The sequence below is a fragment of the Bos taurus genome, chromosome 15, assembly GCF_002263795.3.
Source record: "Bos taurus isolate L1 Dominette 01449 registration number 42190680 breed Hereford chromosome 15, ARS-UCD2.0, whole genome shotgun sequence".
NCBI lineage: Eukaryota > Metazoa > Chordata > Mammalia > Artiodactyla > Bovidae > Bos > Bos taurus.
In genome coordinates, this window is record NC_037342.1 from 56,239,088 (window position 1) to 56,266,238 (window position 27,151).

At 40.1% G+C, this 27,151-nt stretch overlaps 1 protein-coding gene across 4 annotated transcripts in view; it reads left to right on the forward strand.

The window, feature by feature from the left end:
• The first annotated feature begins 7,719 nt into the window (after positions 1-7,719).
• The window catches only part of ACER3 (alkaline ceramidase 3), a 157,692-nt gene continuing 138,260 nt past the window's right edge, over positions 7,720-27,151 (forward strand). Inside the window, exons 1-2 of one of the 4 annotated variants that reach the window (XM_005216317.5) lie at positions 7,720-7,913; positions 8,614-8,721. In XM_005216317.5, the coding sequence (XP_005216374.1) occupies positions 7,811-7,913; positions 8,614-8,721 (211 nt within the window). In that variant the 5' untranslated portion in view covers positions 7,720-7,810. 4 annotated transcript variants of the gene reach the window in all.

Below are 27,151 nucleotides of genomic sequence, written 5' to 3' on the forward strand. Positions count from 1 at the left end.
GCTCCTCTGTCCATGGGACTTCCCAGGCAAGACTACTGGAGTGGGTTGCCATTTCCTCTTCCAGGGTATCATCCCAACCCAGAGATTGGACCCATGTCTCCTGCACTGCAGGTGGATTCTTTCCCACTGAGCCACCTGGGAAGCCCAGGGAACTCATAACTGCCTTGTGGGTACTAACTAGTCAATAGGCAAAGAGATTAAGTGTGGGAAATGCACCAGAAGGCAGAAAGCAAGGAAAGCACTAACTTTGCCTGAAGAATGGGGCCTGGGGTTCCCACAAAAGTGTCAGTTAAGTCTCAGTGTCTAGGATTGGGTGTGATGATTACAGTAATGATGCTCCTGGAAGCATAAGCATCAGCATGTGCATAAAGCACTTATTCTTTAACTCTTATCATGTATTGTAACTGACAACAGGAAGCTCCAAAATGATCTGCATTTTAAAATTCTGACAAAATATATATATGTCTATAGGTAATAAAACATATACACACGCCCACATAGAGAAAAATGTTTGGCCATTTATATACTAAATATTATCAGTGGTTGCTACCAAATGATGAAATTTCAAGTGATTCTTTATATTTTTTATTTTTTATCCATTTTTTATTGTGGGTTTTACTTTTATAAATACATTTTATATTATGAAACATAATTTTATTGTAGAAATGTAAATTGGTACAACCACTTTGGTAAACTATTTGGTGTTATCTGAGAAATTTGAAGATGCAAAGACACTTCCATTCATAGGTAATACATTAAAGAAATTTTTGCACATGTGTCAGATTTGGAAAAATGAATGTTCAGGGTAGAATTTGTTATAATAGCCAAAATAGGAAACAACTTATATTCATCTCAGAAAAATGGATAAATCCACTGTGTTACTGTCATAGAAGACTTTAAAAATTTTTTTAATTTTATTTCTCCTACCCACTAGTCATGTATATTCAGGCAAGTAATTCAACTTTCTTATACTTCAATTTCCCTAACTATGAAATGAGGGAGAGAATAGTACCTAGGGTTGTATCATAGCATCGTAGGGTTGTTGTAAGGTTTCAGTTCAGTTCAGTCTTTAACTAAGTTAATATATATAAGGACTCAACAGAACTTGGCCCATGTAAATGTTTAATAAATGTTACCTTATTATTGTTGTTATTTTGCTTTATCATTGTTATGATATTACTATAAATATTCCCTGAACATCAATTTTGTGTCAGGCCCAAGTGAGAGATTGGAGACGCAGAAATAGAATGAGACAGGTTCTGTCTGGAAGATCAACTCCTAAGCAGAATACTGTGAAGTGTGAGAAGAGCTATGGTGGAAGGAAACCCAGGGGCTGCAGGAATATAGAGGACCCAACCCAGGCTGGGTGTCTGGGGACTCTTCCCAGGGAAGCCTAGGGCTGTGTCCCCAGGTTGTGGTTTGTTGGACCTGGGCAATGCTCTAATATCCCCTACAGATGGGGGCTAGGAAGTGTTGATAGACGGCCACGCCTGCACCTCACTGTAAGAGAGGCTAAGGGGTAACTTGTAGGTCATAAGATCACTTAATCTGGTGAGCCTACACACTCAATCTTTGTAGATTCAAATTTTCCTTTGCAGTTATGAAGTTCGGCACAAATTGTATCTCATGTGGAAAAAATGGATTACAGTTGGGATTTCTTTGTCTTGGCAACTAGTATAAAGGTTTCTAGTAGGAATCTGAGTAAAGCTTTCAAAATTAGGATTCTCAGTTGCTAGTTGAAAAATAAATATAAGCATTGGAAATAACCTAAATATCTAGTAGTAAGGGACTAGTAACATGGGTATTTAATAATTAAGTAAATTGTGGTATATCTATGAAATTGAATATAACTTTTATATTTGGAGAAGGAAATGGCAACCCACTCCATTATTCTTGGCTGGCAAATCCCATGGACAGAATAGCTTGGCAGGCTACAGTCCATGGGGTCTCAAGAGAGACAGGATTTAGCGACTGAATGATCACAATTTACAAGGGTTTTTAGTGGCATGAGAAATGCTTTTGAAAAAAGTATGATGTATAAAGTCATTGCTAGCACCAAGTGAAAAAAATCCATACATAAAATGCTCAAAGAAAATATACTTCAGTGTTGTTGACAATGGTTATTGCTAGTTTGTGAGATTATAATGATTTCCTCTTTTTTTTTTTAACACTTTTTTGTATAGTTTCTAAATTTTTCAACATTAGAATGTATTTTACAGAAAGGTGTATTAAGATAAAACTCACATATCACACAGTTCAGCTATTTAGAACATTTAAAATAGCTGTGCAATTTAAAATATACAATTCAATGCTGGGTTTTTTTTTTGCATATTTACAGAGTCGTGCAACCATTACCACAAACTAATTTTAGAACACTTTCATCATCCCCAAAGAAAACCAATGTGTACCTGCTAGCAGTCACTCTGCATTCCGACCCACTTCTCTGCCAACAACTAATTTATTTTCTATCACTAATAGATTTGCCTACCCTGGATGTTTTGTATGGACAGAATCATACAATATGGACCGTTTAGTGTTTGACTTCTTTGGTCCAGTATGTTTTCAAGGTTCATCCATATTGTATCATGTATCAGTGTTACATTTCTTTTCATTGACAAATAATATTTCACTATATGGAATAATATTCCATTATATGGGTATTCTATACCCATAGGAATAGCTAGCAGTTCCAAGAACCACCCCTTTAAGTTCAATCTGTAGAAAACAAGAGAAATGGGTAGATGTGCCATATGTGTTGCTTGTTATCTCTCTGTGAGACATGCCAGACGTGTCCTAAGGGTGCAGATTTGGGTGTGAAACCTTTGGTTCCCTCCTGTCCTCTTACTTAGCTCCTGTATCCAGGGCTCCCAACTGAACAGGCTGAGTCAGGGCACCCTTCCAGGAGGGGTTGCCTCAGTCTTGGTAGAAATTCAAACAGTACCGATTGCAGTTGAGACTATTTAGAGGATCCAAAAAGTACATGAAGCCTTTATGGGACTAACCTTCCTTTATGACCTTACTTGGAGAGATGTAATGTATGTCTTTGGACAGACGCTGACTCCTGACTCGAAAACTCGAGTTTTGTGGGTAGCTACTACTTTTGGAGATGATTGGCTTGAATGTGAGACAAGGGGAAAGAGGGAACACGAAATAGCCCTTCTCCCTACTGGGAGCCAAACAGTTCCCACAACAGAGACACTTTGCCAGATGTATTTTTGAAGGACTCAAGCGAGCGCATGCTAAGACTTTAGACTATACTAAGTTGGCTGACATTGGAGGAGGAAATGGCAACCCACTCCAGTATTCTTGCTTGGTGAATCTCATGGACAGAGGAGACTGGTGGGCTACGGTCCATAGGATCGAAGAGTTGGACACAACTGAGTGACTGACACACATATGGGTAGTCAACACTTTATTACTTTATTCATCAGTTAATGGAATTCGCTTTGTTCCCACTTTTTGGTTATTGTGAATAATGCTGCTATGAACATCTTTGTACATTTTTTGGACATGTGTTTTCAATTCTCTTAGTATATACCTAGAAGTAGAATTGTTAGGTTCATATGGTAAATCTGCTTAGCATTTTAAGGAACTGTTTTTCAAAGTGGCTGCATCATTTTACATAGCAGCAATGCATGAAGGTTCCAATTTCTCCACATCTTTCTTTAACATTGGTTTTCTTAGTGTGTGTAAAGTAGTATCTGATTATGGTTATTTATTTGCATTTCTAGTATGGCAAACATGAACATATTTACATGTGATTATTGGACACTTGTAGTTTCACTGCAAGGGCATAGTTGCTCTGCAGCCAACTATGTGTGGGATCTTCCTGGACCAGGGATCAAATCTGTATCCTCTGCATTGGCAGGGGGATTCTAAACCATTGGGCCACCAGGGAAGTCAGAACAAAGATTTACTTTTATGTATATTCCTAAGAGTTTATCCTTTTCAGTTCAGTTCAGTTGCTCAGTTGTGTCCGACTCTTTGTGACCCCATAGACTGCAGCGTGCCAGGCTTCTTTTCTATCACCAACTCCCGGAGCTTGCTCAAACTCATGTCCATCGAGTCGGTGATGCCATCCAACCATCTCATCCTCTGACATCCTCTTCTCCTCCTGCCTTTAATCTTTCCCAGTATCAGGGTCTTTTCCAATGAGTCAGTTCTTCACATCAGGTGCCCAAACTATTGCAGTTCAGCTTCAGCATCAGTCCTTCCAATGAATATTCAGGACTGATCTCCTTTAGGATGGACTGGTTGGATCTCCTTGTAGTCCAAGGGACCCTCAAGAGTCTTCTTCAACACCACAGTTCAAAAGCATCAGTTCTTTGGTGCTCAGCTTTTTTTTATAGTCCAACTCTCACATTCATACATGACTACTGGAAAAATCACAGCTTTGACTAGATGGACCTTTCTCTTGTGGCTCAGCTGGTAAAGAATCCACCTGCAATGAGGGAGACCTGGGTTTGATCCCTGGGTTGGGAAGATCCCTTGGAGAAGGGAATGGCTACCCACTCCAGTATTCTGGCCTGGAGAATTGTTAATTCATTTATAGTTTTAGCTCTTACATGTAAGTCTATGATCCATTTAAATTAATTTTTTTAGGTCATCTATAAAAAAGGAATTTTTTAAGAAGGAATCTCATTTCATTTAGAAGGAATTAGAAGGAATCTCATTTCTTTCTTTTGCATATGGATATCCAGTTGTTGGGCTTCTCTGGTGGCTCAGTGGTAAAGAGTCTGCCTGCCAATGCAGGAGACATGGATTCAATCCCTGGGTGGAGGAAAAGGCAACCTACTCTAGTATTCTTGCCTAGGAAATCCAATGGACAGAGGAGCCTGGTGGGCTACAGTCCATGGGGTCACCAAAAGAGTTGGACATAACTTAGGAGCAAACAACAACATCCAGTTGTTACACCACCAGTTGAAAAGACTATTCCTTCCCTTAGCATACTTGTTGAAAATCAACTGACCATGAATATCTAGTTTATTTCTGGAGTCTTGATTCTGTTCCATTGATCTACTGGTTTATCCATATGCCAGTACTACACTGTTTTGATTGGTGTAGGTTTGTAGTAAGTGTTGAAATCGGGAAGTGTAAATGTTCCTTCTTCTTTTTCGAGATAGTTTTGGTTACTCTGCTTCCTTATATTTTCACGTATTGCATTAATACTGGGTTGGGGGTTAAGTTTTTTAGAAAAGAGAGAAAGGAAGACAGATATTGCTGAAGGATCTATGAAATCCACTTTGTTTTTTCTCAGTGATACTACTGCAGTTTACCTTTTCTCTTTATTGATCAGTTAATATTTCTTTTGGGCTTCCCTGGTGGCTCAGGGGTAGAGAATTCTGCAATGCAGGAAACATGGGTTCAATCCCTGGGTCTAGAAGATCCCCTGGAGAAGGAAATGGCAAACTACTCTAGTATTCTTGCCTGGGAAATCCCATGGACAGAGGAGCCTGGTAGGCTACAGTCCATTGGGTTGCAAAAGAGTTGGACAGGGTTTATTGACTAAATAGCAACAATAACAAATAATTCTTTTAATTGATTTTTCTCTCCTAAATTTTGTCCTGATCATTGTAGGTCCCCTCTGCCCCCAACTGTTAATGTGCTAGGTATTGATGTAGCCAAGACCTCATCTTCTGCTTTGGGTCACTTGGCTGAGTTAGAGATTCTTTCCGCATAATGGCTCCCACAACACCCTAATTTTTGCTTTACTTCTAGCAACAAGTATTATCACAGTCTACAGTTGTGGTCTCTACAGTTTTTATTGAAATCTCATCAGCAAATCACTTGTAGTATGTATTTCTGCATATTCATTTTGAATATACAAGTATATATATAATTTATAAATTATATAAACTTATGATTATTATATATATTAAGGACATACCTGAGACAGAAATTTTAAAGGTCAAGATAAAAAATGACCAGTAATAAAAGTTCTCCCGCTCCTCAGTATTATTTCTCTCTTTAGAGACTGCCATCTTGGATGTCTTCTATTTACCTCCATGTGTTCCTGCTGTTGTTAAGTCCTGTATGACTCTTTACAACTCCATGGACTGTAGTCTATGAGGCTCCTCTATCCGTGGTATTTCCCAGGTAAGAATACTGGAGTGAGTTGCCATTTCCTCCCCGGGGGAATCTTCCTGACCCAGGGATCAAACCTTTGACTCCTGCATTGGCAGGCAGATTCTTTAACACTGAGCTAGCAGGGAAGTTCCCATGTGTTCCTAGCATTCAGCCAAAGGCTGAGTACATAGCAGCTCAATGTCTGCTGTTCAAAAGAAAAATTTTGATATCCTACTATTTCTATTAAACACTCATCCTCTATTCCTAGGTTTGCACACTGCCAGTAAATGTTCTGCATCTATTATCTGCTATAGACATTTTGTAGAGAGGCTGTGGGTTGCCTCAACTCTCCTTGTTTTCTCTTTTACCTTTTATTACATCTTACCTGACTTATTTCTTTAGAAAATATTAAACTGCAGTTGTGTCATCCTTAACTATACTCTGTGTTGCAAAGTGCATGGTCAGGCAGAATCCTGGATGTTAGGAGGTAAAGATGGAAATCAGACTTTCAGATCAGGATGTATCTTTCACTGGAGGATATGAACAAAGGTCAAAGGAGCTACTGAGGGTAAGAGTCAGGAGGGTTTCAGGAAGCCAGATTCTAAAGGACCAGTGGAAATTAGTCAATGGAGAAGAGAGGAAGGCCAGCAGTCCCGGCTGAAAGGCAGGTGCAAAGGCAGGAAGATGGGAATGGACCCTGTACATTGTGAGCTAGGGAAGAGTTTGATGCAGCTGAACTCTAGGGGCAGGGGGCGTGCATTTGTGTTTTAAAAAGATCCCTCCAGCAGCTCTGTGAAGTATTAAGGTCTTGAAGCTGGTAGTAGGGGAGGCTGTGGGTTGCCTGAAGAACAGGGCACAATTATAGATTGCTAGACGGTGGAAACTTCTCGGCTTGGAAGCCCAAAGGGAAGCAGGCTTTAGCGTTCTGGCTGCACTGTTGTTTTAGGCTCTCTAAGTGCCCCCTCCCCCTTCTTTTTTCTGGGACCAGGATTTGTTGTTCCGCAGTGGCTCAGATGGTAAAGAATCTGCCTGAGACGCAAGAGACCACGGTTCGATTCCTGGGTGGGGAAGATACCCTGGAGGAGGAAATGGCAACCCACTCCAGTATTCTTGCCTGGGAAATCCCATGGACAGAGGAATCTGGCGGGCTGCAGTCCATGGGGTCACAAAGAGTCGGACACGACTGAGCGACTGAACTGACTGACACTTACACCTTTATCAGAAAATTATTGTTTGTTTCCTGGGCGTCCCCGGCGGGGCTGGAGTAGGCGGTTTCTGGGCTCCTCTGGAGGCCTGTGACCCAGTAAAGACACTGAGGCGCATCCCTGCACAGGTTTTATCAAGCCAGGGCTTGATTGAAGCCTTCATCCCACCCCCGCCTCAATAAAATCAACCGCCCCTCCTACAGAAGCTCAGAGGTTCAGATAGAAAACTGCCTCAGGGATGTCAGGAACGCCTAACCCACAGCCAAGGGCGTGTCTAGGCGGGGCCGGCGGCCCAGGTCACACCCCTTCCCGAGAAAGGAGGGGGCAGGGCGGTCCCCGGGCCTCGGCCTGGGCTCTGCGCCGGCCGCGGTGGGCGGGGTCTCTGGCCCGGCGGGTCGCTGACGGCGCCGGGCCCCGCCCCTCAGGGACGGAGGGCGGGCGGGACCCTAGACTAGCGCGCCAGCAGGGCCAGAGCCGGCCTGGGAGCCCGCGGAACCGATTGCGGCCAGTGGAGCGCTTGGGCGGCGGCGGTGCGCGCGATGGCTCCCGCCGGGGACCGCGAGGGCTACTGGGGTCCAACGACCTCCACGCTGGACTGGTGCGAGGAGAACTACGCGGTGACCTGGTACATTGCAGAGTTCTGTGAGTGCGGGTGCCGGCCTGAGGCGGGAGCGAGGGAGGGAGGGCGCCGGTCTGAGGGGGAGACGCCGCGTGAGGAAGGCAGAGGGCGGACCTGGCCGCCGCGGGAGGCACCGGGCCTGGCCGCGGGAGGTGGCGTAGGGGAGACCGGGCCAGGGGACTGGAACGGGAATGTTGCGGAGGAAGGCAGCAGCTAGAGCAATCCGGAGTGGCGAGTGAGGAGGGCCAGTCTGGACGGGTTGAGGGGCCTTGAGATAGGGGGGCGGAAGAGAAGTGGAGAGCCCTTGCTGGACCTAAGGGGAAAGCCCGAGGGGCAGGGTTGGGAATGGGGACTCCGCTGCCTGAGGGGCGAGTGGGGGCAGCCCAAGAAGGGCTCGGGACAGTGGGGGACTCTGCTCGTTTGAATGAGGGCCCGGGACACCTGCTCCCACTGTTGCTGTCACCACCTTCGTCATAAGGGCGCAGGAGAAGGGAACAGGTCCTGGCTCAATCTTCCCCCAAATACGTGAAAATACGGTCTTTCCCTTCCTCTTTCTCTGTTCTGTGAGACCTCTTCGGTCACTTTACAGGGAACGGTTTTCCCAGTGTCAGATCCCGACCCCTGTCCGTACCCCCCAGCCCACTCCCACCCGGGATATCTTCGGGTACCAGAGATCACCTCCTGTCGGAGTACGATCATTCGTCTATCTCCTTGTGTCCGAAGGTAGACGGCAGCGTCTAGTCAGGACCTTCCGGCTCGTGCCAGGCCTCTATGGGCACAAGGGTTCCAGTCCCTACTCCACCCTGCCTCCTCTCCGACTACCTGACAAAGGTAAAGGTTCTTCTGAGGACAGTACTTGCACTGATTGCACCCACTGAGGACTTGGGGAAGAATCCTCTTCCAGTTGCTGCCCTTGACTGGTCCCTTGGGGCTTTGCGTGTGTATTTCCCCAGATGGACGTTCTTGCCGGGCGAGGAGAGCTCAGGAAAAATCTGCCACTTCTTTTTTGTAGTTTACTTTGGTAAAGTTTTAAGAGCACAATATTTGATCCTTCAGGTACCTGCTTCTGGCAAAGTACATAGAATATTTTTTGGCTCACTATTACTGCCTTCTTTTAATTGGCTCAACTTTTTCAGGACTGGAAGCAAAACCCTTTTTTAGCTAAACTTCCCATTGTTGGATCTTTTTCCCCCAGGCATGTGTTTGGTTTTGTGGGAGAGACAAGACTTTCTTGCCTGCTGATCCTCCTTTATTGGGTTCCCCGGTAATTGACTAGCATTAAAAAAAAAAAAAAAAGATTGTTTTCAAGACTTTTAGTACCATTTTCTTTAAACTGTGATTTAGGCTGAGAGTTACTTTTCCTGAACTACTAGTTAAATTAATAATTTTTACATAGTAATGGATGGATATGGACAAAGGGATCATTTGTAGTGTAATTATTTGGCAGCTCAAATGTTGGAAAAGGAAGTGCTTTACATATTTGTTAGATCACTTTGACAAGCCCATACACGGTCCAGAGGAGGTCCATGAGAGAAGGGGCTTAAAATTGTGCTTTCTGAACTAGAAATGTGTAATGTGGAAAAGTGAAACTCAGGAATCTTCAAATGTTATGGGGCTGTAGTATAGAATAGATAAACTTCCTGTATTTTTCTAGAATGTGAAATTAGAGCCTATGGTTGGAAACTACTTGTAAGGGGAGAGATTTTGGTTCAACATAAGGAAAATTAAAAAGTTATAATCATTGAATGGATTGATTCGAGAGGTAGAGGGCTTTCTGTCACTAAAAGTGTTAAAACAGACCTTGCTAGGCTAATTCACATAGAATAGTTTAGAGGGAATTAATTGTTTGGTGGGCTTCACTGATGGCTCAGTGGTAAAGAATCCGCCTGCCAATGCAGGAGACTTGGGTTTGGTCTCTGGGTCAGGAAGATCTGGGGAGGAGAAAATGGCAGCACACTCCACTATTCTTGCCTGGAAAATTCCATGGACAGAGGAGCCTGGTGGGCTACAGTCCGTGGGGCCACAGAAGAGTCAGGCATGACTTAGCAACTAAACAACTGTTTGGTGGAGAAAAGGGATTGGCTTCAGTTGGACTTTAGGTCCTTTGCAGCTTTATGGGTCAATATAGGTAATAATGACTGTTAGTTTAGAGTCAAGGATTAGAATCAAAAGAGAAAACTGACAGTTAAGTCATGTGAGATATGAGAGAGCAAGATACTATTGTTCTGACAGATAGCTCTGAGAAATGGGAAATGGCTTTGGTTCTTAATGTCCTCAGAAGAGGAAACTCTGAGCAGACTAGGTATCAGGGAATGCAAGAAGAGGATGAGTGAGTGTTGGCTGCCTTTTGCACATGTACCATGGAAGAAAATGAGCTGAAAGAATTTAAGGGCAGCCTTCTTAACCAGTAAGTAGTGGGTATCTATTCATATCTGAATATGAGACTTTATCTTTGAAAAATAGGCTGATTAATAATGTGTTTGGGCTCTCCAGGTGGCGCATTGGTAAAGAATCTGCGTGCCAATGCAGGAGACATGAGTTTTGATCCCTGGGATTAGGAAGATCCCGTGGAATAGGAAATAGCAACCCACTTCAGTATTCTTGTCTGGAGAATCCTATGGACAGAGGAGCCTGGTGGGCTACAGTCCATGGGTTAGGAAAGAGTTGGACATGACTGAAGCAACTTAGCATGCATGCACAATAATGTGCTTAAAGCAAAGCAACTTTATCATGATTAAAATATTTACAATAATGATAGAAATATTAAGGATAATGATAATGGTGATAATAGCTATATATAAATGCTTACTATGTATCACAATTTGCTAAGCACTTCATATATCTTATCTTTTTTGACATTTACTATAATTCCAAAAAGAAGGCATTATTATCCTTATTTCACAGATTAAGAAATTGAAACCCTAATAAGTAATTTAAGGTTGCAGAAAAGTCGGGTAGAGATAATATTCAAGTTGAGGTCTGACTCTAAAGTTACTATACCATATTATTTCTATCATGTATTCATTGTTTTGCCCCAGCATGCAAGGGATGAGGACAAGCATGAAGTAGTATACTATCACAGATGACAAATTAAATAACTCTTCAGGAAGCCTATCTCTCAGCATTGGGTGTGTGTGTTTTGGGTAATTTAAAAACAGGTTTGGGGAATTGCATGTAAAGATGGCAGCAGTTCTCAGTCACTAAAAACCCTTAAACACAATCTTCTTAACATCATCCAATTTGAGTTCATATTCCTTTTTTGTTTAAGCAGATTTCAACAAAGGAAAAGGTAGTTTCTTTCTTTTTTTTAATAGTTTCTTTTTTTTTAAGTTGATGATTCGGCGGGGCTGGGTCTTAGTTGCTGCATGTGAACTCTTAGTTGAAGCATGTGGGATCTAGTTTCCTGACCTGGGAGCAGATCCAGGCCCCCTGCATTGGGAGTGCAGAATCTTAGCCACTGGACCACTAAGGAAGTCCCTTTGATGGTTTCTCTTTAGTTGTGAAATACTAAATACCTTGATGTGCCAGAACTTATAAGTACAGACAGTCCTCACTTTGTTTAGTAGGGTGGGACAATGCAAATGACTATGCAAGTTAAAACCTAGCTAATCAGTCTTAATACTCAATGAGAAAAGTTATGAGTGTTCTGTGACTTTTACAGGTTTTTGTCAAACATTGTAAATCCTCATTGTTAGTCATAAATATATGAAAAAATAAAAAAATATTAAAACATACTTTTTTTTCAGTCACTACGTTGTGTCCGACTGTTTGTGATCCCATGGCCTCATGGACTGCAGCACACAAGGCTTCCCTGTCCTTTACTATCTCCCAGAGTTTGCTCAAACTCACGTCCATAGAGTCAGTGATGCCATCCAGCCATCTTATCCTCTGTCGTCCCCTTCTCCTCCTGCCCCCAATCCCTCCCAGCATCAGATTCTTTTCTAATGAGTCAACTCTTCGCATGAGGTGGCCAAAGTACTGGAGTTTCAGCTTTAGCATCATTCCTTCCAAAGAACACCCAAGACTGATCTCTTTTAGAATGGACTGGTTGGATCTCCTTGCAGTCCAAGGGACTCTCAAGAGTCTTCTCCAACACCACTGTTCAAAAGCATCAATTCTTTGGCGCCCAGCTTTCTTCACAGTCCAACTCTCACATCCATACATGACCACTGGAAAAACCATAGCCTTGACTAGACGGACCTTTGTTGGCAAAATAATGTCTCTGCTTTTGAATATGCTATCTAGATTGGTTATAACTTTCCTTCCAAGGAGTAAGTGTCTTTTAATTTCATGGCTGCAATCACCATCTGCAGTGATTTTGACATTAAAATCATTGAGAATTAAAATGTTTTATTTCTATGTCAAAGAACTGATCTAGAGTAGTCTGAGTAGTACTTGCCTTCTTGTCATGTAACCTATGATATGGAATGAGTACTTTTTTTTTTTTCTTCTGTGCCTTGGTGGATTGTCTTGATCCTTTCTAAGTTTGGATCACTTTTCAACATTTCATTCTTAGCACTTTGTGGAATATTTCTGAGAGTTCCTTTAATGCACAGTTTTTGCTGGTGTCACTTCTGGTCCTTTTCTTCATTCTTTTCTCACAACCAGTTTCTTTTGTAACTCCATTTATGTTTGAATTTTTTTTTCTAACACGGTTACTTTTTAAAAAAATTTTATTGAAGTATAGTTGATTAACAGTGTTGTGTTAATTTCAGCAAATGTGCAGCAAAGTGATTCAGTTATACATATGTACATTCTTTTTCATATTCTTTTCCTTCATGGTATATCACAGGATATGGAATGTAGTTCTCTGAGCTATACAGTGGGACCTTGTTTGTCCATTCTCTGTGTAATAGTTGAAGTGAAGTGAAGTCGCTCAGTCGTGTCCGACTCTTTTCGACCTCATGGACTGTAGCCTACAAGGCTCCTCTGTTCATGGAATTTTCCAGGCAATAGTACTGGAGTGGGTTGCCATTTCCTTCCTGGGGATCTTTCCCACCCAGGGCTCGAACCTGGGTCTCCCACATTGCAGGCAGACACTTTACTGTCTGAATCACCAGGGAAGCCCATATAATAGTTTGCACCTGCTAATCTCAAACTTCCAGTCATCCCTCCCCCACCTCTAACACTACTACTTTTTTTTGTTTCTTTTCTGCATTTTCATCATTGTTGGCCTGTTCCACCTTTCAATTATCCATTTTTGTAAAATGCCATGTATATTCCTCACCGGGAGACTAGGAGGCAATTTAGCTACATACTTTGCCCTCTGTACGTGAACTGAAGAGCAGATGTGCAGTGACTAAACACCAAGAGACTTTGCCTTGGGCTAGGATTATTCAAGCTAGATAGGCGTTGGCTCTTCTTACAGATTTGCTGCCCCTCTCCCCATCCTGTTCACAGGAGTTGAGCAGAAGGGAAGCAGGGCAATCAGTCTTTCACCGCTATGATGGGATTCTCTTAGATTGGATAAAACAACTATCCTTTGTTGCCAATGCAGCAGGAGACTAGAGAGGCTTTAACCAGCTACCTCTGCCATACACATGTGCTACTTGTGTCTTATTGCACACTTTTCCTTCCTTTTTTCAGGCCCTTTCCTACTGTCTTCTCTGAATAGTGGCCTCTAGGAATTGAGCATACTTCAGGCTTCTTTTGGCCCTGGGGTTCTGTGGGCTTGGTGGAGGTGGTGTCCCTGTCACCTTAAGGAAACAGTCTTTTTCCTGAGAGTTATTGACAAGCAAACAGCACTGCCTCTGACTCATGGCTCAGAAACACCACTGAAGAATGAAGGCTAAATGGAGGGCCAAATTCATGGTACCAGAGGGTTTGGACTTAATGTATACAAGTCAGAGATGGCCAGTAAATTGTTTCAGTTGCTATGATGAATATATGTATACATTGGAATGCAAGGAAGGGGGGTACTTATTAAAAACTTAATGCATAAGGGCTTTACAGTGTTAGTGCTGGAAGAACAGCTAGCTGTTTGTATACTTATTTATTAATCATTGTGGAAAAACACATGTAACATAAAATTTACCATTGTAACCATTTTTCACTGTACAGTTCTGTAGTGTTAAGTACGTTGCCATCATTGCACAACCAATCTCTGTGACTCTTTTCATCTTGCAGAACTGAAACCCCAAATCCATTTAACAACTCCATTTCCCTCCTTCCTCCCTACCCCTAGACCCTGGCAACCAGTCTTCTGCTTTCTGTCTTTATGAATTTATATAAGTGGGATCAGCAGTGGGTTTTTTATTTGCAACTGGCTTATTTCATTTAGCATAATGCCCTTATGTAGCATTTTGTACCATGTATTAGAATTTCCTTCTTTCCAAAGGCTGAATAATATTTCATTATATGTGTACACTGCATTTTGCTTATCCATTCATCCACTGATGGACACATGGGTTGCTTCCTCCTCTTGGCTCTAGTGAATAGTGAGGCTGTGACATGGGTGTACAAATATCTCTTTGACCCAAAAGTGGAATCTCTGGTTCATATGGTGATATTGCAGCTATTTTAACCTTTTCATTAGAAAAAAATCATTTTATATTTTATTATTTTCTTTTTTGGGCAATTTATTATTTTTCTTATATAAATTGTAACTTAATATTCTACATAAATTATAATTATTAATATACTTTATCCCTGTTTAAAATAATCAAAAGCACATGTGACTGTCAGTCAGAGGATATGTTACTACACTGTATTGATTCATATGAGATATATAAGGTAATATATTACCTTAATGTATTACTTTAATTCTAGTCCAAAGAAAAGCAGCATAATATTTTCTTTGCAGCCTTATTTCAGATAAATTTGACTTTTGAGATATTGAAAATAGCCAATAGAAATAGCTAACATTATAGGACACTTATTAGCCAATAGAAAAGCTAACATTATACGACACAATGTGCAAAGCCCTGTGTGTATATTATCTTATAAGAATGATTATTATAATCCTTATAACTCTTTTAAAGTTTAGGAAGGTTAAGTAACTTGCCCTAGATCACAGACTATTAAGTGGCAGAGCTTAAGTGATCCGAGGGCCATCTAATTCTAAAGCTATCCTCTTAACTTATCTTGCCTCCTTCCATTACTACTTTTTCAGACTTCAGTGAGTCCAGGGACCTCAGGTTCATAACTAGTGGTCTAACCTCATTTTACATATAAAGAGAAGAACCTTGAGAGTTAACATGATTTGCCCAAGATTATATTGCAAATTAGTTATGAAACCTAGACCAGAATCCACATTCAGTTGTTTCTCAGTATGGGAAATGGTAGAGCTGAGGAGGATGATGTCATATCTTGTTGATGTCATACTGTTAATGAGTTATCAGGTCATAGGACTTCCTCAGAACAAAAAGTGTGCCTAATGAATTATTTTTTTGTTGTGAAAATACCTAACAACTATAGAGTGCTTTACAGTAGTGCTGCTCAGATTTTCATGTGCATGTGAATTACCTAGAGGTCTTGTTAAAATGCATATTCCAGTACAGTAAGTCTGGAATGTAGCCTTGCTGCTGCTGCTAAGTCGTCATTTCCGACTCTCTGTGACCCCATAGACTGCAACCCACCAGGCTCCCCGTCCCTGGGATTCTCCAGGCAAGAACAGTGGAGTGGGTTGCCATTTCTTTCTCCAATGCATGAAAGTGAAAAGTGAAAGTGAAGTCGCACAGTTGTGTCCGACCCTCAGCGACCCCATGGACTGCAGCCTTCTAGGCTCCTCCATCCATGGGATTTTCCAGGCAGGAGTACTGGAGTGGGGTGCCATTGCCTTCTACGGGAATGTAGCCTTAGATTCTGCATTTCTTATAAGCTATCAAGTCATTACTATTAAGTCTTATAAGCTATCAAGTCTGGAGATTATACTTGGGAGAAGCAAGACTTTATAGTTCACAAAGCATTATTCTTTTTTTCCTATGGGATGTAAGTATCATCCCTGTTTGTAGGTAAGAAATCAAGTTCAAAAGGATAAATGACTTGTTCAGGATCATAGGGCTGGTACTGGAATCTAGGATTCTAACTTGAAAATCAAGTTAGGTGTTGCTCACCACCCTCTTCCCCAACCTTGCTTCCAGGAATAACAGGCCAAAAACACTGCATGTGAAGAAAAGTTTGAAAATGATGGTCCTAGGTCATGAGCCAAATTGAATTTAAAATTGAATGTATTACATTTTCATTTTGGAAACAATTTTCATTTGTTTCTGATATCTAAGCCAAGCTCAAGCCAAACTATCTTTTAGACTTTGGTCTATATTTAGAAAGCCTTCAAAGAAATAGAGGAAAACAACAGAATGGGAAAGACTAGAAATCTCTTCAAGAAAATTGAAGATACCAAGGAAATGCTTCATGCATGGATGGGCATGATAAAGACAGAAATGGTAAGGACCTAACAGAAACAGTAGAGATTAAGACGAGGTGGCAAGAACACACAGAAGAACAATACAAAAAAGGTCTTAATGACCCAGATAACCATGATGGTGTGGTCGCTCACCTAGAGACAAATATCCTGGAGTGTGAAGTCAAGTAGGCCTTAGGAAGCATTACTACGAACAAAGCTAGTGGAGGTGATGGAATTCCAACTGAGCTATTTCAAATCCTAAAAGATGATGCTATTAAAGTGCTGCACTCAATATGCCAGCAAGTTTGGAAAACTCAGCAGTGGCCACTGGACTGGGAAAGGTCAGTTTTCATTCCAATTCCAAAGAAAGATGATGCCAAAGAATGTTCAAACTACCATACAGTTGTTCTCATTTCACAGACTATTAAGATTATGCTCAAAATCCTAAAGGCTAGGGTTCAGCAGTTATGTGATCAAAGAAATTCCAGATGTACAAGCTGGGTTTTGAAGAGGCAGAGGTACCAGAGATCAAATTGCCAACATTTGTTGTATCATAGAGAAAGCAAGGGAATTCCAGGAAAACATCTGCTTCATTGACCAGGTGAAAACCTTTGACTGTGTGGATCACAACAAACTGTGGAAAATTCTTAAGAGATGAAAGTACCAGATCACCTTACTTGACTCTTGAGAAACCTATATGCAGGTCAAAAAGCAGCAGTTAGAACCACACATGGAACAACTGACTGTTCCAAATTGGGAAAGGAGTATGACAAGGCTGTATATTGTCACCCTGCTTATTTAACTTATGTGGAGTGGTGGTGGTTTAGTTGCTAAATCATATCTGACTCTTGTGACCCTGTTGACTGTAGCCTGCCAGGCTCCTCTGTCTATGGGATTCTCTAGGCAAGAATACCGGAGAAGGCAATGGCACCCCACTCCAGTACTTTTGCCTGGAAAATCCCATGGATGGAGGAGCCTGGTAGGCTGCAGTCCATGGGGTCTCTGAGGGTCGGACACAACTGGGTGACTTCACTTTCACTTTCACTTTTCACTTTCATGCATTGGAGAAGGAAATGGCAACCCACTCCAGTGTTCTTGCCTGGAGAATCCCAGGGACGGCGGAGCCTGGTGGGCTGCCGTCTATGGGGTCGCACAGAGTTGGACGTGACTGAAGCAACTTAGCAGCAGCAGCAGCGGCAGCAGACAAGAATACTGGAGTGGGTTGCAATTTCCTTCTTCAGGGGATCTTCACAACCCAGGGATCGAACCCAGGTCTCCTGCATTGCAGGCAGATTTTTACCAACTGAGCTACAAGGGAAACTCATATGTGGAGCATATCATGTGAAATGTCAGGTTGTATGAATCACAAGCTGGAATCAAGACTGCTGAAGAAATGGCAACAACCTCAGATATGCAGATACCACCACTCTAATGGCAGAAAGTGAAGAGGAACTAAAGAGCCTCTTGATGAGAGTGAAAGAGGAGAGTGAAAAAGCTGGCTTGAAACTCAACATTCAAAAAACTGAAATCATGGCATCTGGTCCTATCACTTCATGGCAAACAGAAGGGGAGAAAATGGAAACAGTGACAGAATTTATTTTCTTGGGCTCTAAAATCACTGTGGACAGTGATTGCAGCCATGAAATTAAGAGATGCTTGCTCCTTGGAAGGAAAGCTATGACAAACCTAGACAGAGTATTAAAAAGTAAAGATATCACTTTGCCGACACAGGTCTGTATAGTCAAAGCTAAGGTATTTCTAGTAGTCTTGTATGGATGTGAAAATTGGACCATCAAGAAGGCTGAATGCCAAAGAATTGATACTTTTGAAGTGTAGTACTGGAGAAGACTCTTGAGAGTCCCTTGGACAGCAAGGAGATCAAACCAGTCATTCCTAAAGGAAATCAACCCGTGTATTCATTGGAAGGATTGTTGCTGAAGCTGAAGCTCTAATATGGTGGCTATGTGATGCAAAAAGCCAACTTATTGGGAAAGATTCTAATGTTGGGAAAGATTGAAGGCAAAAGGAGAAGGGGATGGCAGAGGATGAGATAGATAGATAGTATCACCAACTCACTGAACATGAATTTGAGCAAACTCAGGGCAATAGTGGAGGACAGAGGAACCTGGTGTGCTGCAGTCCACGGGGTCTCAAAAAGTCGGATACAACTTAGCCACTGGACAACAACTGTATTTAGTAATTAGTTGTAATATAGTAGTCCTTACTTATGTTCCAAGACCTTTAAGGGATGCCTGAAACAGCCTTCTATAGTAGACCTTCCTTATGTTCCAAGACCCTTAAGGGATGCCTGAAACAGCCGTATATGGTAGACCCTTGAACAACCCCAATCCTCTATATAGTTGAAAATCCACATACTGATTTACAGTTAGCCCTCTATATCCCTGGTTCTGCATCTGTGGTTTCAGCCAACTGTGGATTGTGTAGTGTTGTAGTATGTATTTATTGAAAAAAATCCACACAGAGTGGATTTGCACCATTCTAGCCAGTTTTTGTTCAAGGGTCAACTGTATGTACTATGTTTTTTCTTATATACACTTAAGATAAAATTAATTTATAAATTAAGCTCAATAAGAGATGAATAACAGCTAATAATAGAACAGTTATGCAAAATACTGTAATAAAAGTTATGTGACTGTGGTCTCTCAGAATATCTTATTGTACAGTTCAGTTCAGTTCAGTCACTCAGTCGTGTCCGACCCTTTGTTACCCCATGAATCGCAGCACGCCAGGCCTCCCTGTCCATCACCAACTCCCGGAGTTCACCCAAACTCATGTCCATCGAGTTGGTGATGCCATCCAGCCATCTCATCCTCTGTCGTCCCCTTCTCCTCCTGCCCCCAATCCCTCCCAGCATCAGGGTTTTTTCCAATGAGTCAACTCTTCACATGAGGTGGCCAAAGTATTGGAGTTTCAGACTCAGCATCAGTCCTTCCAATGAACACCCAGGACTGATCTCCTTTAGAATGGACTGGTTGGATCTCCTTGCAATCCAAGGGACTCTCAAGAGTCTTCTCCAACACCACTGTTCAAAAGCATCAATTCTTCAGTGCTCAGCTTTCTTCATAGTCCAACTCTCACATCCATACATGACCACTGGAAAAACCATAGCCTTGACTAGACGGACCTTTGTTGACAAAGTAATGTCTCTGCTTTTGAATATGCTATCTAGGTTGGTCATAACTTTCCTTCCAAGGAGTAAGCGTCTTTTAATTTCATGGCTGCAATCACCATCTGCAGTGATTTTGGAGCCCCAAAAAATAAAGTCTGACACTGTTTCCCCATCTTGCTACTGTAGGAATGCCCAATTTAAAGCTTGCCAGTTGAAGAGAATTATGACCTTGATAAAGGATGACTGTTCTTTGGTTAAGAGCAGCCATAATTAGGTAAACATTTGGCCCCTTTTTGCCCTTCCTTCAGCTTGTCTTCTTTTTCTTCAGAAGTAACCACTATCTTAATTCAGTGTTTCATTTCCTAGCCTTTTACCACTCATGCATTCCTAAAACATACAGTTTAAGTTTGCTTGTTTTACTTTTTATGTGAGTGAAATTTTGTGTATATATATATATATATATATGTTCTTCTGCAACTTTTTTTTTTTTCACTCAAATTGTGGTCCTTAGTATCATACATGTTCCTGAGAATTACTTACATTGATAAGTTAGATAGTTGATTTTTCTCTTAACTGTTGTTTAGAATTTCACTGTATGTACACAAATCCTTGGCTACTTCTCTGTTTAAGAGATAAAATTTAATTATTACACCTTCTCCTGAGTGTGGGCCAAATTTAGTGCCTTGTTTCTAATAAAATAAATTAGAAGTAATGTGATGAAACTTTGCACACTAGGTTATAAAAGGCATGACTACTTCCCTCTTGTCCTGTTTCTTGGATCACTCATTCTGGGGGAAGCAAGCCCTCATGTCATGAAAAGTCTATGTAGTGAGGAGCTGAGGCCTCCAGCCAATAGCCAGGAGAATTAGCCATCTTGAAAGTTGATCTTCCATGTCCATTTAGGCCTTCAGAAGACTTTGGAGCTGGCCAGCATTTTGACTGTGTCCCCAGGAAAGATCCTGAATCTGAACTGCTTCCATATTTTTGAAGCAAATTATGTAATGTGATAATTGTTTGATGGTTTAAGCTGCTAAGTTTTGAAGTAATCTGTTAAATAAAATAGATAATGCATCAGTTTTTATTTTAAAAGCCTACTGGGATTGTGTTATATCTGTAAATCAGTTTGAGGAAAACAGACATCTTAAAAATGTGAGTCTTATAATCCACCATCTTTTATTTCTCCATGTATGTAGGTCTCCTTTAATTTCTCCCAATAGTTTTCATTGTGGAGGTCTTAAACATCTTGTTAAATTTATTTCTAAGTGTTTTATATTTTTTGATGTTCTTATCAATTGTATTTTTAAGATTTCATGTTTCTCATTGTTGCTAGCATAAAGATTTAAAATTGATTTTTGTTTATCATCCTTCTATCTTCTACCTTGCTAAACTTGGTTATTAATTTTTTGTCACTAAGTAAACAATCATGTAATCTGTGAATAGAAATTTCACTTCCTTCTTTTCAATCTTTTTGCATTTTTTTCTTGCCTTAATACATGGGCTAGGTCCTTCCAGTACATAGTTGAATAGAAGTGACATGAGCATAAAGCTTTGTCTTTCCTTGTTTAAGGAGGAAAGCCTTAAATGATTCATTATTAGATATGATGGGGTTTTTTCTGTTGTTGTTATTATTAGATAAACTCTAGGTTTTTTTTTAGACCTCTTGTTGAGGAAATTCTTTTCTTTTCCTGACTTGCTTGAGTTTTATCATGAGTGGGTTTTGAATTTTGTCAAATAGTATTCTATATCTATTGAAGTGATTTTGTCCTTTATGTTAACATGATGAATGAAATTTATTTTTTTTTATTTCACTGATGGACAAACTTTGCATCTCTGGCCCATTTGGATATGATATATTATCATCTACATCTATGTCTGGGTTTGATTTGCCAGTACAGTTGCCCCTTAAACAACATGGATTAGAACTGTGTGGGTCTACTTTTATGGGGATTTTTTTCCCAGTGAATATGTGCTACAGTTCTGCATGGCCTGTGGTTGGTTGAATCTGCCAATATGGAATCCATGGGCACAGAGCCCATGGGTGGAGTGTGACTGTAAAGTTCTGCTCAGATTTTTGACTGCTTGGAGGGTTGGTGCCCCTAACCCTGTGTTGTTCAATGGTCAGCTGTGTTTTTGGTAAGGATTTTGTGTCTTTGTGAGAGATAATGGTCTATAATTTTGTTTTTTGTTATGCTTCTTTTGTCAGTTTTTATAGACTGTATTTTTCAAGAAATTAATTTTATGTAAATTGTTGAATTTTCTGGTATTCTCTTATTGCTCTTTTAATGTCTGTAGAATATAAGGTGATCTCTGCTCTTTCATTCTTCATATTGGTAATCTGTATATTCTCTTTCTTGTTGATTAATTTTCCTAGTGGTTTATTAAATGTTGTTTATCATGGCAGATGTACAACCTCTTGCTACTAATATGTTAATTTTCTCCATTTTTTTATTCTATTCTCTTTTTACCTTATTTCTTATTCAGTGTATTTTTTTTTTTGTAGTTGCATGAGGTATAAGCTTAGAATAGTAATTGTAGACCTTATTTTTCAAAACAGAATCATTTATAGTTACAAATTTTTTTAATATACTGTAACTATACAACACATTTTTATATGCTTTATTTCTATTCTTCCTATGATTCCTTTTAAGTGACTCATAGGTTAAAGAATAAATCACAGGGGATGTAGAAATAAACTATTGATTATTTTGTCTAATTCCCGAATATTTGAAATTTGCAAGTTGTTTTTTTTTTGTTACTGATCTCTGGTTTAATTTCATTATGTTCAGAAAATATTATTAAATTATTCTAAACTTTTTGGCTTGTTTTATGGCTCTTCATAACCCACTGCAGTGTTCTTGCCTGGAGAATCCCACGGATGGTGGAGCCTGTTGGGCTGCCATCTATGGGGTCACACAGAGTCGGACATGACTGAAGTGACTCAGCAGCAGCAGCAGCATGGCTCTTCATATTGTATACTTGGTGAATGTTTCACATGATTTTGAAAATAATTTATATTCTGCTCTTTGTGCATGTAGTAATTCTATAAATGTCAGGTCAAATTGGTTGATAGTGTTGTTTAAGTCTTCTGTATGAGTTCAGTTCAGTTCAGTCGCTCAGTTATGTCCGACTCTTTGCGACCCCTTGAACTGCAGCACACCAGGCCTCCTTGTCCATCACCAACTCCTGGAGCTTACTCAAACTCATGTCCATTGAGTCGGTGATGCTATCCAACCAGCTCATCCTCTGTCATCCCCTTCTCCTGCCCTCAATCTTTCCGAGCATCAGGGTCTTTTCCAGTGAGTCAGTTTTTCGCATTGGCCAGAGTGTTGGAGTTTCAGCTTCAGCATCAGTCCTTCCAGTGAATATTCAGGACTGATTTCCTGTATATTTACTGATATATCTGTGTACCTCTATTAATTATTGAGAGGAGTATTGGAATTACAAATACTATACTACAACTATAGTAGTATATTTTCCTATATCTCCTTTCTATTCTTATATGCTTTGATGCTACATTTTTAGGTTTATACACTTCAGGATGTAATCTTGAGGTACTCACCTTTTATCATTATGAAATGTACTCCTTTTTCTCTGGCAATATCCTAATATTCTGAAGTCTATTTGTCTAATATTAATGTAGCCATTTATCTTTCTTATAACTTGTGTTGGTATGGTACTTTTCTATACTTTTAATTTTATCCTCTTTATTTACTTTAATTAATTCACGTGGCTATGCTGGGTCTTTGTTGCTGTGCTTAGACTTTCTCTAGTTGTAAGAGGGAGCTACTTTCTAGTTGCAGTGCATGGGCTTCTAATTACACTGGCTTCTTTTGTTGTGGAACATGGGCTCTAGGTGCTCAGTAGTTGTGGCCCACGGGCTTAGTTGCCTCATAGCAGGTGGAAACTTCCTGGACCAGGGATCCAACACATGTTTCTTGTATTGGCATGTGGATTCTTAACCACTGGGCCACCAGGGAAGTCCCCGAAAGTGCTTTGCTTATAGTCACTTATAGTTGGCTCTCTCCCTCTCTCCTTTTTTTTTTTTGGTCTAGTCTGATAGTCTGATGTTTTTGTTTGTTTGTTTGCCAGGTCAGCGGAGGGGGACGTGCTGTGCAGCTTGCAAAATCTCAGTTTCTTCCACCAATCAGGGGGGTTGAACTTTAACCATTAGGCCACCAGGAAACTCTCTGATGATTTCTGTTTCTTAATTAGTTCATATAGTTAATTGACATTTAATGTAATCATCACTGTGATTAAGTTAACATCTTGCTATTTATTTTGTATTTTTTCATCTCTTTTTTGGGGCTTGTTTTCCCTCACACTTTTCCTGACTTCTTTTAAATTAACTTAGGGGTGTGTGTGTGTTTAGTTGTTTTATTTCATCCTGTTTGCTAGCTTCTCCACTACTTCTCTCTTTAATTCCATTGCAGTTTGCTGTGGAGTTTACAGTATATATCTTTATTATAGTTTACCCTCAAATAATATTATACCACTTAATGTATAATGTTGTAATGTATGCTGCTGCTGCTGCTAAGTTGCTTCAGTCGTGTCCTACTCTGTGCGACCCCATAGATGGCAGCCCACCAGGCTCCCTGGTCCCTGGGATTCTCCAGGCAAGAGTACTGGAGGGGGTTGCCATTGCCTTCTCCATTGTAATGTATGAGTTGGCTTAAAACTCAGCATTCAGAAAACTAAGATCATGGCATCTGGTCCCATCACTTCAGGGCAAATAGATGGGGAAACAGTGGAAACAGTGACAGACTTTATTTTTTTGGGCTACAAAATCACTGTAGATGGTGACTGCAGCTGTGAAATTAAAAGACGCTTACTCCATGGGAGAAAAGCTATGACCAACCTAGACAGCTTATTAAAAAGCAGAGACAAAAATAAAAAGCAGAGACATTACTTTGCCAACAAAGATCTGTCTAGTCAAGGCTGTGGTTTTTCCAGTAGTCATGTATGGCTGTGAGAGTTAGACTATAAAGAAAGCTGAGCACTGAAGAATTGATGCCTTTGAACTGTGGTGTTGGAGAAGAGTCTTGAGAGTCCTTTGGACTGCAAGGAGATCCAACCAGTCCATCCTAAAGGAGATCAGTCCTGAATACTCATTGGAAGGACTGATACTGAAGCTGAAACTGTGATACTTTGGCCACCTCATGCAAAGAACGGACTTATTGTAAAAGACCCTGATGCTGGGAAAGATTGAAGGCGGGAGGAGAAGGGGACAACAGAGGATGAGATGGTTGGATGGCATTACCGACTCAATGGACATGAGCTTGAGTAAACTCCATGAGTTGGTGATGGACAGGGAGGTCTGGCGTGCTGCAGTTTACCGGGTTGCAAAGAGTTGGACACGGCTGAGCAACTGAACTGAACTGAATGTAGAATGTGATAACCTTGAATTATATACTTTAACTTGTCTTATAGTACACTTCTGTTGGTAATAAATTTTGTCAGTTTACATTTGTCTGAAAATGTCTTTTTTCACCTTCCTATTTGAAACATTTTTGCTGGGTGTAGAATTCTTGTTGAATAGTTATTTTCTTTCAGCAGCTAACAACTTATTAGATTGTCTTCTAGTTTGGATTTTATTTGTTTGTTTAGGGAGTCATCATTTATTGCTATCTTTATTCCCTTTGCCATTTTTCTTTATCTGCTTTTAGAGTTTTCTCTTTTGTCTTTGATCTCAGTAGTTTATTGTTATGTTCCTTAGTGATAATGTGGTGATGTTAATGGTGGTTTGTGTGTGGTAATCTTGCTTGAAGTTTCTTCATCTTCTTAGGCCTGTGGATTGATTTTTAAAAAAATAAAATTTGGAGTATTTTAAGTCAGTATGGCTTTAATATTTTCCTACTTTGTTTTCTGTTTTCTCCTTTTTTTAGTACTTCAATTATACATGTGTTTTTTAATAGTCTTTTACAGATTTATTTATTTAACGATTTTAAATTATTTATTTGGCTGCACTGGGTCTTAGTTGCGCACGCAGGATCTCTGGTTGTGGCACATGGGATTGTACCCAGGCCCCCTGGGTTGGGAGTGCGGTACTGGACCAACAGGCAAGTCCTGTACACGTGTTACATAGTTATTATCTTACTTGTCCTTTGATTCTTTTTTCTTGCCTGTTTCACTTTGTGCTTCAATTTGTATAGGTTCTATTTCCTTAGTTTCGGGTTCACTGGTCCTTCTGTTAAGCACATACAATGAATTTTAAAATTTCAGATACTGCATTTTTCAGCTATAAAAGTTTCATTTAATTTTAAAAATAGTTTATGTATTTCTCTTTGTCATATTCATTTTTTTTTTTTAATCCTTGAACACATTTGTAATAGGTGTTTTAAATCCTCATCTACTAGTTCTGCTGTTCATCATTTCTGGGTCTGATGTTTTTCCCCTGGTGTTGGGTCACATTTTCACATTTTCCTGATTCTTTGTATGGAAAGTAATTATATAAATATGTTAATCTACAGTTATATCTGGTTAGGGAAAAAAAAAAACCTTGAAAGCATCTCCAATGTAAAGAATAGTTTCAAGTACAGTGCAAATAACTTTTTTTTTGAGCCATTTGAAGGTATGTCACTAACATAATTCTGTTACCCCTCATACTTTATTGAATATTTCCTTCAAAGGAGGATGTTGTCCTACAATAACCACAATACAGCTACTAAAATCACAATGAACATTGATGTATTACTGCCATCTAATCCTATAATCCCATTTAACTTTTTTTTTAGTTTTCCCAAAAATGCCCTTACTAGCAAGAGTATCTAGTCCAGAATCACATGTTACATTTAGATCACACATCTATTTAGTTTCATTCTGTCTGGAATACTTCCTAAAGTTTTTTTTGACCATTATGACCGTGATAATTTTGAAGATGATATACCAGTTTCCTTATAGAATGTTTGCTAATTTGCTTACAGTCTAAGAACCCCTCCCCTCACCAGGATAGTGTAATTCTTGCAAAGGAAAAAAAACTTTCCTCAGATCAGGTTAAGATTTTAAGCTGATCAGACTCTCAAAACCAGAACCCTTAAATTCTAGGTAAAAATTAGCTCAGCACACATACTATGCATCTTAATAATCAGTAGAACCTCAAAGTAATTGCAAGAGGAAAGAAATCCTTACAGTTCTGTTATACAGTTGTCTTGCACGCCTTCTAATAACCTGAAGATTCTCTCAGTATAAACAGTTTGAAGTACATAGTTCTGAATAGTGTAGAAACAGGCAGGCTCCTCAGAGGGAGACCGGTGAAGGTCATTTTTACCTTTCTCTGCTTGCTGTTATCTCAGTCCCACCTTGAGCCATTATTCTTCGGTTGCTGCTCTCGTTTTGGTTGATCTAAACACTAATTGTTGAAATTAAATAAACAGCAACCCTCAAAACTTTTTAAGTAAGAAATCCATTAGAAATCACAGTTTTACTTTTAAGTATGAAGGGAGAAGGAGAATCCCAAAGCTCTTCTAACAGAGAAATATCACAAGTATTTCTCTTTTAAAAACAAAACTCTGAACAAGTAAGTAACAAAAAATTATCAACAGGACAACAGACCAGCAGGTTTATCTCTGATGGTTGGTTATGGGTCTACCGTTTTATTATTTTTATGTTAGTTTTCTCTGTTCTTTCATATTTTGATTTTTTTTTTTTAACTTTTTGAGAATTTTATTTTAACTTTCCATTTCCTATTGGCATTTCATCTGTAGTATTTATTTAGTGGTTTCTTGAGGGATACAGTGTATATCCTTAACTTTTCACTGCCCACTTCATGAAAAATTTAGAAATGTGTAGAA